Consider the following 13,069-nt stretch of genomic DNA (forward strand, 5'->3'; position numbering starts at 1 on the left):
CACCCATCTGGGGACAGGAAGTGCTCTGACAGAGGCAGTGAAGTGCTGCAAAAATGGATGGAGGGGCTCCCAGCTGGATCTACAGGACTGGGTCCGGGGGGCACTGATCAGCCTAGATTGGCACCTGATTGGCACCCTCAGGAGCATGAGTGCTGGGAAGTATCACGACAGCTGCTGGCCCGAGGGAGCCTCTGTGTCTCCTGGGTGGGGTCAGTGCTGCCAGTAGGAAAAAAAAAAGTATCCTCCCTGCCCCCATCCTGGCCCACGACTGTCCCCCACCAACGGCGACAGTGGGAGCAGCAGAAGCGTGGCCTCTGCCCTGTGACCACCTTCTGCACACCTCCCAGAGGTGGAACCCAGGGCCACCTGGAAGTCGAGCTGCAACAGTTTGGGGACTCCCGTTTTTAGCTTTCTAGCCTCTTTAGTAGAGGAAGGCAACAGAAGGAAAACGGGCTGGCAGGGAGACCGAGGGTACCACAGGTCTGAGAAGGCGGTCAGTCCCAGCCTCACTGAGTCCCAGCCCCACTGGGACTCTGGTACATTTCTGCTGGGTCATAGAAAACTAAAAAATAAAATAAAATAAATCATGTCATTGCCCTTATTAAAATCCTTTGGTGGAGGGACCCCTGGGTGGCTCACTGGTTGAGCCTCTGTCTTCAGCTCATGGTGTAATCCCAGGGTCCTGGGATCGAGTCCCGAGTCGGGGTCCCCACAGGGAGCCCATTTCTCCCTCTGTCTGTGTCTCTGCACCTCTCTCTGTCTCTCTCATGAATGAATGAATACATAAATAATAAAAATTCTCCGGTGGCTCCCCTCATCCCCGAAGCAAAGTCCTAAGTCCCTACTATGGCTTGGAAGACTCTGGCACCCTGCCCTCCATCCCCACTCCCTGCCCAGGCACCCTTTCCACAGCCGAACCCCAATTCCTTGTACTGTCCTGAGCACATTATGCTCTTTCCGGCCTCAATGCTTTGTTCTCAATGTCCCCTCTCCTTGGAACATCTCCACCAACTGTGATGTCGTCCTGTCGTCCTGTCCCAGAGAACTTGCTCTTCCTTAGGGCTCAGCTCAAAGGTCACTGCCTTTGAAAAGCCTCCCCTGAGCTGTCAGGGAGCACAAGCACTTCCTGTGTGCTCTCCTCTGCCTCCCCCCACCCCACAACCTTACAGAACTGAGTGCTCAGCTGGTTCACCTTTGTCAGAGACCCAACTGCATCCCCAACCAGTTGAGCACCCCCTGGAGGGGCACAAATCAAGCTCCTTTCAGCTTGGATCCCAGTGCCCAACGCTGTGTCTAACACCTAGGAGGCCACAGATCAACGTTTGTGGGTTGAGAAAAGGCTGGAATAGGAGGCAGGGGAAGGAAGAAGAGGGGAGGATGCAAAGCTTTCCATACAGAGTACAGAAATCTGGAGAGACATGGGAGGAATTCCTGATGACAAGGGCATAGCTCTCCACCCCATCAGTGCGGGGCTTCACCTGTGAGAGCTCCTTATACCTGCAGAGAATGGGGCGGGCTCAGAGGGCGCCAGATTTCTGTCACAAAGTCAACCAGGGCTACATCTGCCTTCCCAGTGGGCTGCTCCTTTAGACCAGCAGGGGTCTGCGGCCTCAGGGACCCTGGACTGCCCACAGGAGTCACAGGGAAGCTATGTCAAAGTGAGGCTCCTTCATTGTCCACCCTGACCTGACTCTGCATAATTGCAGATGTAGACATTAACTCAGCACAGCAGGTACCCTTTGACTGAAAAGGATGTATGTACCTCATTACTCTCATTGCAGCTAATTTGCACTTGTTGGCCAAATTATGATCCAGATTTTGGGGTAAGACTTTAAGAAATCAGCTTGTCTTCTTAGCATTTATGCAGCACTCCCAGCAATAAAAATAGATGGAGTACTCCATGTTTTGCGGCTGTCTACAACGCTCATGTCCTGTAGATGTTTTAGCTCTGGATGTAGCTTAGCTTGCTATTAGTTCAGCTCCAACTCATTACTTAGGATCCCAGTTTTAAGATGCATGTCAAATAAAAATTCTGACAACTGTCATCATGGGATGGACGCACGTGACATTGTACTGAATTCTTCTGTATTTGTGGCTGTTTGGAAGACTAGCGAGAATGCCAGCAGATCGTGTCTCTTCTATATTGTGTCCCTGCTCTTAGCCAGCTCTTCCTGTAGATCGTAGTCATGACAAATAATATAGATGCCATTATGTGACAAATGATTTTCCCAATTATGCAAATGAAGCATCTTTATTGCTCAGCCAGCGAGCCATCATGCGCATCGTGTTCATCACGTGTTACGCACAATAAGTCTCCAGTGTCTACAGAAAATAAATGCATTTGCCCAAGTCCCACCCCCAAGTCAGGATATTAGCATCAATAGGAATGGGCCCTGGAAGGTCCATCTGATAAAGCTCCCCAGGGGATCCTGTTGCACAGCCCGGATTGACAGCTGTTGAGATGGTGTGAGAGAAGAGATGAGGTTGGCTGAGAAGTGGATGGGAGTCCAGCCTGGAGGCCCCCTTGTAGAGACCTCGGAGGTCTGGGCAGGAGTCAGGGGTTTGGCCAACAATGGCTGGAAAATTTGGCCAGCGCCAGGTTCACAGGTATGAACAGAGGGACCAGCAAGATGGGTTTCACATTTTTATTCAGAGTCAGGGCAGGAGTAGTCCCCATGGCAACCCTTTGCCTCTGTTCTTGCAGCCTTGATGCTGGTGGACTGTCGGGAACTGAAGGCTGGGCTGTGATCTGAGCAGGGTATCTGAGGCAGGGGGCTGGCATGGTCCCTCACAGAAAGGCCCATGGGGGAACTGCTGGGTTCTCAGCATGGTGGGCCCAGGAGATTGGAGAACTATCTACTCTCAAGGGGAGCAGAACGGGGGTGGGGGGAAGAGTGACCTCCTCGGGCTGTCCTTTCCACCTCATGCCTACACTGTGACATCAGAAGGTCTGCTCATACAGAGCAATGTGGGGCATCACCTCAAAGACTGACCTGCTACACTTTCTCCATAGTTGGCTGCAGCCTGAGACAGACTGCCCCAGGCTCCCCAAGGACACTGTCACTTGCGATGGGCCCAGAGAAGCACCCCCATCCCATCCTCCCACTTGAGCCCAAGGCCCGGGGTCTTCCCAGACCCAGAGCAGAGCCAGCACCAACCCAAGGGTTATGGCAAAGTCAGAAACAGAGGCTGGGTGTCTATGAGAAAGGCCTTTCTTTGCTGCCTGACTCATCAAGTACAAGTGTCTCCACTCTGTTGCTCTGTGAGCTAAATGAGGTGGGATCATATTTTAGAAATATTAACCGATCCTCTTCCCACTGGACAGCAGAGCTGCAGTGTCCATTGCCACAGGGGAGGGATGATATAGCAAAAACCTGGTCTTGGGTTTGGAATTTCAAAAGCCTGGCCCCTCAAGATAGGTGACAAGAACGCAAGACACATAGAGTGGGTTTGGAAGATGCATGCTGGGTTAGACAAAAGGCCCCACTGCTAAAGATGCCATAGATTGATGGGGGCTGGGGAAGCTAAGAAACTGTGGACATTTCTAGGGTCCCTGAGATGGGAGCTGTGTCTGAAGGGACGAGGGGATGTGACAAATATCCCAGGAAACTTTGGAGATGACTAGGGTGGAAGAGCCCTGAGCCCCATGTTTCCAGGATAGAGCCTGAAAAAAAACCCAGCAAAATGCAGAGTACAGCAGACCACCTGCTGTCCGTCTGAGCAGATGGGCTTGCGAGTGCCCCGCAGAGCTTTCTGAAGTGCAGACGGGTCCAGGTCTAGGAGCTAGAATGTCCTCATGCCCCAGGAGCAGGCAGGCTCAAGGAGGCTCCGTGGTAGGGAGTGAGGGAGCACCTAGCAGGTGCCAGGCCCAACAGTGACCAACCCGGTGACAACCAGATAGGAATGGGAAGGTTTTAGCAGGTGCTGGCATGCATGGATGTTGATGACTGAGGAATACAGTCTTACACTATTTAATGCTCTCCCCCCTCATCGAATTTAACCCCAGGAAAAGGTGAGGGATGCACCCCAAATTGACTGCAATTAATTTCTACCATCTGGCGAAAATGGGGTTCATAATACAAATTCCATTCAGTGTTAGAAAAATAAAGTTATTTTCTTGCATATTAGAGTTTGTGGACTGAGCTGTATTTACTATGTAATTAATTCATGTCTTCTTTAGGGTTTTGTTATAAAATAAAAGGTGAAAAAAGAAATTTCAGCGAATGAACACTCTATGCACGAAAGAAATGCCAGTTGTAGTGTTTGTCGATCACAGATTTTCCCTCGTGTCTTTGAATTCAGAAAGCACAGGGGGCTTGCCACAAGTTCGGGCCAAATGGCTAGCATTTTCTGAGTGACATTTCTACAATTTAAGGTCATGGGTTGTTCTTTTTGTTTTTGTTTTCTCCTCGGTTCACCCTCAGTGATCCAAACCCAGCGGTCACCGGGGAAACTGAGAACCTGGTTGGCTGGTGCTCAGGATGAGAACAGGAGGGAGGACCCCACTCGACAGGCTCTACACAAATCTACTGCTCCGTGGCGACCGCCAGCAGCCCTGAAATGACAATGCTGGGAGGAGGAGGAGGGCAGTGGCACGGTTGTGGGGAACCATCTCGGTGGTTGCAAAGGAACAGCTGGGACTCCCAGGTAGTCCAGAAGCTGAGGACCAACCCCAGCAGCTGAGGGCTTGCTGCCCCCCTGGGGCCAACCACACCCCAGGTGGAGGGAAGGTTTGGCGTGGGTGGGCATGGAGCAGCTGGCCCTGGGGTAATAGTCCCAGTGCCTCTGGTTCAGAGACCTCCAGGCTTGACTCAGCCGTTAGTTTCATCATCCCATGGTGCACTGGGCATTCCTGAGGGCTCCTGGGAGTATAGGCAGGGCAGGGGCAATTAGGGAGGGCTGGAGAAGCCTGTGGGAAAAGAGAAGGGAAGACAGTGACTACATGGGGGGGAGGTTGCCCTTCCAATCGAGGACCCTTGTCCCGCCATCCAGTGCCAAGCAGGTGGAACCTGCGCGAGCCCCTAGCAAGCATGCTACCGGCAAAGAGTCTGAGATCATGTCAACTTTACTGAGACGAGTCATTAAGAGAGAAGCTCCCTCCTTTGGGCTGAAGTTCTTACTGAGCATGGACATTCCATTCAACAAAGGTTTAGTAACTTGCTTCCTTCCAGTGGAATTCCGAGCAGGAGGGTAATGATTGTGAGAGGGCAGGTCAGTCTCCCCAGAGCACCTGAAAGCACATCACTGCCCTTGCCTTCACCCCAGGCCCTCTTAGGAAGACCCCCACGACTTCAGCTGACACTGGGACAAAGCGGTGAGTCCTGACACTTGTGGTTTACATCGGGCTGTTCAGCAATAAACTGGGCCACTTCTGTCCTCGGGGTGCCCTGGTCTGAGATCCGCGAGCCCAGAAAGATCTATGGACTGGTGCTGAGGCCGATGGCCCCGGGCAGAGCCTACCTGAACCAGAGCCAAACCAGCAAATGGGGGTGGGGGAGGATGAAGGCCCAGTCCCCTGGTTCCCATCATTGGCTTCGGCGTGTGAGACGTGGCCTGGGAGGGAGGACTCAGATATTCTCAGGCACCAAGGGCGTCGATGCCAGCAGGGCTGAGCACCAGGGCCTGAAGGATGTCGGAGAGTGACACCACACCCAGGAGATGCTGAGTCTCATCCACTAGCACCAGCCGGTGTACCTGTGGGTCCGCAGAGGGTCCGTGAGGGGTCAGAGCTCTGCAGCTATGGCAGCCAGCAAGGTTGGCACCAAGAATCAGGGGCAACAACAGAACATAACAGGGGAGCAAGAGAGTGTCCCCTAGAGACCAGTTAGGGGTGGCTCTGGCCACTCTGGGTGATCAGCTGATCTGTGGCCCTTAGCACAAGGGTCCCAGGGGCAGGAGCAGCTGCAGACCAGGGTGGACACCGAGAGCTGGAAATGGCCATGAAATGGGAGGAGAGGGCAGGTGCCGGGTGTATAGGGACAGCTGCAGCTGCTCATGAGGTCGGGGCCATATGTATTGGGGGTGCGCACGAGGAGGCAGGAGGTACCTGTTCCCGGGCAATCCGGTCGATGACTTCCCCCAGGCTCTCGTGAGGCTGGCAGGAGAGGACTCCCTCCAGGCACAGTGTCCTCTGCTTCAGTGCTTCTCCCACACTAATGTCTAGGTGGTTGTAGGTTTGCTGGGCAGCCAGGTGCTGGGGCAGGGAGGGAAGGGCCTTATTAGTCACCCCCTTAGCCAAGCTCCAGACCCACAGACACTGCCCACTACACATCCCTAAAGGTCCTTCTGGTCCACAGAAGCCCCTCCACCGATTCTTACACCCACAGCCTCCCAGCAGTTCCCCACTCCCGCAGACACTTACAATCACATCAAAGCGAGAATAGAGGCCCACGACCTGTCCTGCGGGGGTAGGGGTGGGGGTGGTGAGAGAGAAAGGGAAGAGGTTCACATCAGAGCCACGATGCTGTGCAAGATGGGGCGGGCTTTCAGAATGATCTACTGGGCATCCCCCCATCCCTCCCCGGGCTACCGGCTTTAAAATGAGGCACCAGGTTGCCACCACCTGAACCCACAGATCACACAGAGTCACACACAAGGAGACGACGGCCTGACATGTCTCTTGATGTGATGCAATGTGAGTACAGAGTGTCACCTCTGAAATATCCTCGCCTCAAATGGACAGCCTGAACCTGACCAAGCCTTTAGATCTAATTACCAGTTTATGGGAGACTTGGGAATAGAGGAACAATGCTGAGGCCACCTGTGAAAGCAGAGACTAATCTGGAGGTGGGACGTTCCATAGGGCAACCAACCCATTATAATGTCATGAAAATTAAGTGAAGGGGGAACTGTTCTAGATTAAAAGAGACTTCAGACAAAAGAAGCAAATGCAAAGCATGGACCTTAATTGGATCCTGGTTTGTACAAATCAACTGTGAAAAAGATACTCTTGGGGAAGGTGAGCAAATAAGAATGAGGATCGGATCTTAGATAATATTAATAAATTATTCAGAATTTCGTTAGGTGATACAGGAAATATACTGATTTTAAGAGACATAGACTGAAGGGGTAAGGGGTAAATAACATGATCTCTGTAATTTAAATTATGTCAGCAAAAAAAAGGGGAGAAAAACTGGTTATGGAAATATGTTAACAGTAGTCAATCCAGGTAATGGATATGTGGATTTCACTACATTTTTTCCTATCATTTTCATACGTTTGAAATTTTTCATAATAAAAAATAAAACATGTTTTGATATCTAGCTTGATGACAGCAGTTTTAACTTTGAAATGGTTTATAGCCATGATTCAACCAAAGAAATGTAGTCCCTCTAACCCCTATTCAGAACAAGAAAAGGGGATCCGAGACCCAAAGCAGCCCCCACTCCACCCTGGGTCCTGAACTGATGCCCACAGACCCCTGCCTGCCACCACCGCACCCCAGCCAGCCCCACGCCTGGCACAGGTACCAGTTTCATTAACCACGGGCAGCGCAGACACGCGTCGGTCCACAAAGATGTCCAGCGCCGTCAGGATGGGCGCTGTGTCCAGCACCACGGCCAAGTCCCGGAATGTCCCGATGCCCAGATCTTGGATGGTGCGAGAGAGGAAGGAGGGCTGGGGCAGCAGGGTGCCCTGGGTGGGTTAGGGACAGGTGGGGATCAGGGGGGCCCAGGGCTCCCAGCCGCTCCCTCCCAATCCATTGGGCCAAGGACTTCTCAGCCCCTCAGGGCACCCCGAGGCTGCGCCCAGGCTCACGAAGATGTGCAGGAACTTGAGCAGCCGCTTGTGTGTGAGGATGTGGAGCACAGCGCCTGAGACCGGGTCCAGGACCGGCAGACGGTGGATCCGGTTCTTGATGAGGGCGTAGACAGCTTCAAACAGGCTGCAGAGGCGGGAGCAGTGGGCCTAGTGGAGCTACACCCCCCACCCCAGCCCCTGCAAAAGGAGGACAGGGCGTCCAGGCTGCCTGAGCCCTGTAGGATGAGCCCCTGAGTTCAGACCTGGGAGGTGTGGAAGGGGTTGCTCGGGAGGGAGGCGCCGCTGGGTGGCTGGGGACACTTACCTGCTATTGGGAGAAATGGAGACCAGAGGCTTGAAGCAGCCTTGAAGGTAGATCTCTGTAGGCAAACCAGGGTCCGGCTCAGGGAGGCGGCCGCCGGGCCTGTCTTCCTCCCTCAGGCCCCTGGGCTCCCTCTCGCCCTTCCCCCTCTCCCTCCAGGTAATCTCCACCCCTGCCAGGCCCCCAGGCCTGAGGCTCACCCACACACCTCAGCCTCTGCCAGGTCCCTGATCCTCGGGCCCCAGGCTCACCCACACACCCTCAGCCCCTTCAGGTCCCAGGTCCTGGGGCCCCAGGCTCACCCACACACGCTCAGCCCCTTCAGGTCCCAGGTCCTCGGCCCCAGGCTCACCCACACACCCTCAGCCCCTTCCAGGTCCCTCCACCAGCTCACCTCTCCAGGTCTCAATCGTATGCTGTTCAATCTCATAGATCTGAACCTAGACACCGAAGGCAGATATGGGCCCCTTGGGCACCAGGCTCCCTGAGCTGCCCTCCGCCCTTGCCCAGATAGGAGCCCCCGGGACCCCCAGCCGACTCCTCACCAGCGGGGACCTGTAATAGCGGTGCAGCACCAAAATGAAATCCGTGATGGTCAGCATCCCTGCGGGGGATGGGGAAGGAGGGGGGCTTGTGGTGAGAGGCAGGTTGAAGGGTCAGACCCCCTTCCCGCTCTGCCAGAGGCCAGGACTGAGACAGCTGTGGGAACCGTGGAAAGAGGGGAGCAGGGCAGCCCCTCCCATGCCTGAGAAATGGGGTCACCCCTTTTACGCTTCCCCTGCAATCCCTCCCCGCCCACCTTCCGGTCTCCTAATTTCTTTCTCTCGCTCCCTCTCTTCCTATCTAGCACCTAGGACACAGGACCCGGGGGAGCAGAGCTGGAGGGGTCAGCTGGTCACACCCACTGTCTCCCACCCGGCGCCACGGGGTCACACGGTCCCGGGGCCAGGCCCCAGCGCGGCTCAGCCCGAGGGTCTGTGCGAGCCCTCGGTGGGTCACAGCTGGGCCCCAGAATCCCCTCGAAAGCTCTCCTCTTTCCCTTCCCGACCACCTCTGCCTCCCAGCCCCGGCTCACCCACGAAGCTCTGCTTCTTGCTGTCCCACAGGGGTGCCGCCCGGATGCCGTTGGCCACGAGCGCAAAGAAGGCCTTCTTGATCTGAGGGCCAGAGAGGTGAGGGGTGAGTCTCCCACTGCCCCCCGGGGGTACCCTGTCCCCACCAGGGCCCTTCCGCGGGGCCTTCTCCCAGGATCTCCTTTACGTGAGCTTAACTGCCTTTCCCAGGCCACGGCCGACCCTAGACACCATCCTGGTCAGGCACCCTGGCTTAGAGGTGATGCTGCTGGTGGCCAGAGGCACTGCGGTGACCCCTTCACCGGCAGCCACCTGTGGGCAGCGTTTCCACTCGGAAGTCGTAGGTGTACAGTCAGGCACAGTAGAGCTTTTGCTAACCTCAGTTCTAGAGGTGTGCTTGTTTACAGAACACTTTGAAATACTTTTCTCTAAATAAATTTGACACTGACTCGTGTGGCCTCATCCTAAGTGGTACCATCCATACTGCTTGTACCTGTTCTGGTTGTGTCTTCCTAATGCATGTTAAAATAAATGCAGAACTACTCAAATAAATATATTTGTTCATGTACCACCAGAATCAAATAGTGTACTGTGGATGGCTCATAGGCTATGCTTCTGGAAACAGGGCCCTGCTCTGTGTGATGCTAAGCACGGAATCAGGCATTCCATAGCTTAGCCTAATGGAAGAGCAGAGACTAGAGCTCATTCTAATTTTCTGTTATTGAGACCTCCCTGCTGGCTGGCCTAAGCCACCCTGCAATGTCTTCCGCATACTTGGGGTTTGCAAAGTGCTCCCATGTATCCTGGATGGTCCCAGGAGTCCTCTAGAGCTTGTAGGGAAAAGCAGGCATTTCCGTTCCCATTTTTTAAATGTTTTCTTTTTTTTTTTTTAATGTTTTCATTATGTACTTAATTTTTACTAATCTCTCCACCCAACGTGGGACTCGAACTCATGACCCCAAGATCAAGAGTTGCATGCCCTTCCAACTAAAATAGCCAGGCGCACCCCCATCCTTATTTTAGAGATGAGAGGGGTATAGTGACTAACCCAAGATCCTATAGATACTAAATGGCAGAGCTAGGATGACAGGGAGAGAAGCCCTCCCCAGCACTGGTCTCCATGGTGTTAGGAAGGAGTTCTGGAAGGGGACTTGCAGGGTGCCCAGCGGGGTGTCCTGGAGGGTGTGAGTGGTGGCTGCAGCCCCGTGAGGATGGAGGTGGGGCAGCGCCATGGCCTCACCTCCAGCGTGATGTCGAAGATGACCAGCTTGGAGCTGGTTGCCATGGCATCGTAGCAGGTGTGCTCCTGCATGAAGTGCATGTAGACTTGGGCCCCCGGCTTCTGCAGTTCGTCGTCCCAGCCCGGCCTGGGTAACAGGGCCCGCGGGGAGGGGCACAGGGTAGGCCTCTCTTCCACCAGGCCGAGCTCGTACCCCCAGTCTGCTGTGACTGGGAACTCTATATCCAGCTCCAGATCATCTGGACTGGAGCCTACGGCTGAGGCTGCATGGTTCAGGGGGGAGATGTCCCACTCTGTCGGTGGGGTGCCCTCCCTGGCCAAGGGGGCAGCTTGCGACAAGTGTGTGGCCTTGGGGAATGTGGCCTCCAGCCCGGTGCACTCAGCAGGTGGCCTGGCCTGGGGATCTGTTGGAGGGGAGAGGACAATAAGTCCATCTTCCAGAGCGCTTTCTCATCTGCTGGCTCGGGTCATCCTCACAGCAGGCTTGGGAAGCCTGGATGCTATGGCCCCATTTTGCAGGTGAGAACGCTGAGTCTCAGAACCACACAAGATAGTGGCTCTGTCCTGAGTTGGCCATGCCAGGCCCCTGGCTCTGCCATGCAGTTGACGTTTCCCATATGGACAGACTGGGGCTACAAGATGAGGCTTGGGTCCATCTCTATGAAGGGATCAGAGCAGAGCCCTGGGTCCCAGGCTCTGGGATGTCCCACTGCCCCTGCTCCCAACTCTCCGGAAGTGGCCTTGGCCTCACCTTCCTCCAGACCCGGCAGCTCCCCTTCCTTCACTGCCTCCTGCCTCGTCCATCTCGAGGACTTGGCCCCCTGTTTCCCATGGCTTCTTTCTGAGCCAGTGGTCATGGCTGGTGATGGCCATGAAGTGCTCTCTCCTTGTTCTAGGAAGCTCATCTCTGGAAGGGGGAATGGGGCCTGTTTGGTTAATAGGGAGTAACACAACGAAATCAATGAAAATGTCATTAATAATAACATTTAATATTTGCAAGCTTCCCAAGAGTTTTTCTCCTCCATATTTCTCACTCCTAGCAATCTTATAAGGGAGACATTATCATCATTCTTATTTTATGAAAGGGAGACTTGAGATCAGAGATGTTAAGCAGTTTGCCACAATTCACACAGTGAGTAAGTGATAAAGTCAGAACCAGGGTCAGAGTCTTCAGACTCTACATCCCTCCCCGCCACCTTCCCCTCACCGCCCCCCCACAACTTCTTCTGATAGAAAAGAGTGATGAAGGGAAAAGGAAAAGACACAGGAGCAAAAAAAGGAAAAGGAGAGAGAGAGAGACAAAAGATGGGCTATCAGAGCCGAGGAAATGAGGGTCCCAAAGAGGGGGGACAAAGGAAGTGGGAGAAGAGGCTGGGCCCTGAGGAGGAGGCAGCTGCACTTACCTTGATGCTCAGGTCCCTCCAGGCTGCTCCAGGATGGGTTCTGTGGGGAGGAGAATGGTCTGGAGGGGTGGGGGAAGTGCCCTACCTTCCCGAACCACAGGTAGGTCCTCTCCCCAGCAGGCCTGCGTGTGCATGCACCCACCCCCGTAAGCACCCCCCCTTACACAAACACTTATACACTCAGGAAAACACACATCCAACCATTCCCAGACACACACAGGACCACATAGGTTGCTTACACGAAGAATACACATACACACAGACACCCACATGCTCACACACACACACACACACACACACACACACACACACAGAAGATCCAGGCCGCACATGCTCACACACACTCACACACATTCACACAGTGTGCTGTGCTCGCAATCCCCTGGCCTCGGCTGCCCCAGCTCCCGTCCCCGGGGACCCCTATACCCAGCGCAGTGTGTGCTCCATGCGGCCAACCCGGACCAACAGAGAGCAAGTGCGCAACACTGGCCGGGTGGCACTATTCTGGGCCCGGCCCTTGGCACCCTGCCCTCCCCGGATCGGTTTCTCTCTGATTGGGTGTCAGGCAGCGGGAGGGAGGGCTCTGCAGGCTCGGCTGCTCCCACCCAGAGCCTGGGGCAGGGTGGGGAGGGAAGGGGCGCGCCTGGAATCTTGAGACCTGGCCTTGGGCTCCCTCCTGGGTCTTCAAGGACAAGCTTGAAGGGCTTTGCCATGGGGGAGGTGGCTTGGAGCACTGTAGGGGCACCGGTGGGAGGTGGGCTTTCGGAGTCCTGGGCTCCTGCTCATCTTCATCAGGTGCCAAAGGAGGGGAAATGGAGGCGAGTTGAGCTTAACTTTCTTCCTTGTACAAACTTCAGTCGTAGGTGGTGCTGGAGTCAGAGGGCGCAAGTGGGAGCCAGCTGGGAGGCTAGGGGCTGAGGGGTTTGTGGGTGGTCCCAGAAAAACGGCCACTGTGTGTCCAGATGTCCCCATTCAAATCCCAGGAGCCCATCCCTTCCTCTGCTGGAAGTTGGGGTGGGATGAGCTAGGAAGGTGGGGAGCTAGGAGACTCACCATGAACTCACCATGAAGGTGTGTGGTGGTCTTGAGGGCCCAGGATGAGAGCCATCTGTTTCTACCAGTGATCTGGAGGTGGGTCCCAGGGTGTGGGAGCCCCGGTCCCAACATCCTCTCTGCGTGCTGTTCCTACATATCCTGATGCCAACAGGATCCCAGCCCAGCTCTGCTGGCTGCCCACCCCCCTTCCTTGGCATTCCTGGGGCCTGAGTCAGTATCCAAATCGGGAATGCTG

The 13,069-nt window shown here is 54.7% G+C and overlaps 1 protein-coding gene across 6 annotated transcripts; it reads right to left on the reverse strand.

Annotated features, from left to right (window-relative positions):
* Positions 1 to 4,126: 4,126 nt before the first annotated feature.
* Positions 4,127 to 12,860, reverse strand: PRKAG3 (protein kinase AMP-activated non-catalytic subunit gamma 3). 6 transcript variants are annotated; one of them, XR_005985010.1, is made up of 14 exons: positions 12,205 to 12,301; positions 11,779 to 11,818; positions 11,127 to 11,282; positions 10,376 to 10,779; positions 9,138 to 9,219; positions 8,608 to 8,666; positions 8,457 to 8,502; positions 8,066 to 8,120; positions 7,759 to 7,885; positions 7,470 to 7,635; positions 6,362 to 6,399; positions 6,047 to 6,193; positions 5,461 to 5,694; positions 4,127 to 4,909 (listed from the first exon to the last, which is right to left on the reverse strand). XR_005985010.1 is itself a non-coding variant. In XM_041737217.1 (13 exons), the coding sequence occupies exons 1-13, from the start codon at positions 12,843 to 12,845 to the stop codon at positions 5,578 to 5,580; spliced, it is 1,440 nt and encodes a 479-aa protein (XP_041593151.1). In that variant the 5' UTR covers positions 12,846 to 12,860; the 3' UTR covers positions 4,127 to 5,577. The 6 variants fall into 6 exon arrangements, 5 of the variants coding, with proteins under 5 accessions (XP_041593151.1, XP_041593148.1, XP_041593153.1 ...); XM_041737217.1 differs by lacking the exon at positions 12,205 to 12,301 and adding an exon at positions 12,843 to 12,860 and having other exon boundaries at positions 4,127 to 5,694; XM_041737214.1 differs by lacking the exon at positions 12,205 to 12,301 and adding an exon at positions 12,832 to 12,849 and having other exon boundaries at positions 4,127 to 5,694.
* Between the last annotated feature and the right edge of the window lie 209 nt (positions 12,861 to 13,069).

Source organism: Vulpes lagopus, chromosome 22, assembly GCF_018345385.1.
Source record: "Vulpes lagopus strain Blue_001 chromosome 22, ASM1834538v1, whole genome shotgun sequence".
NCBI classification, from domain to species: Eukaryota; Metazoa; Chordata; class Mammalia; order Carnivora; family Canidae; genus Vulpes; species Vulpes lagopus.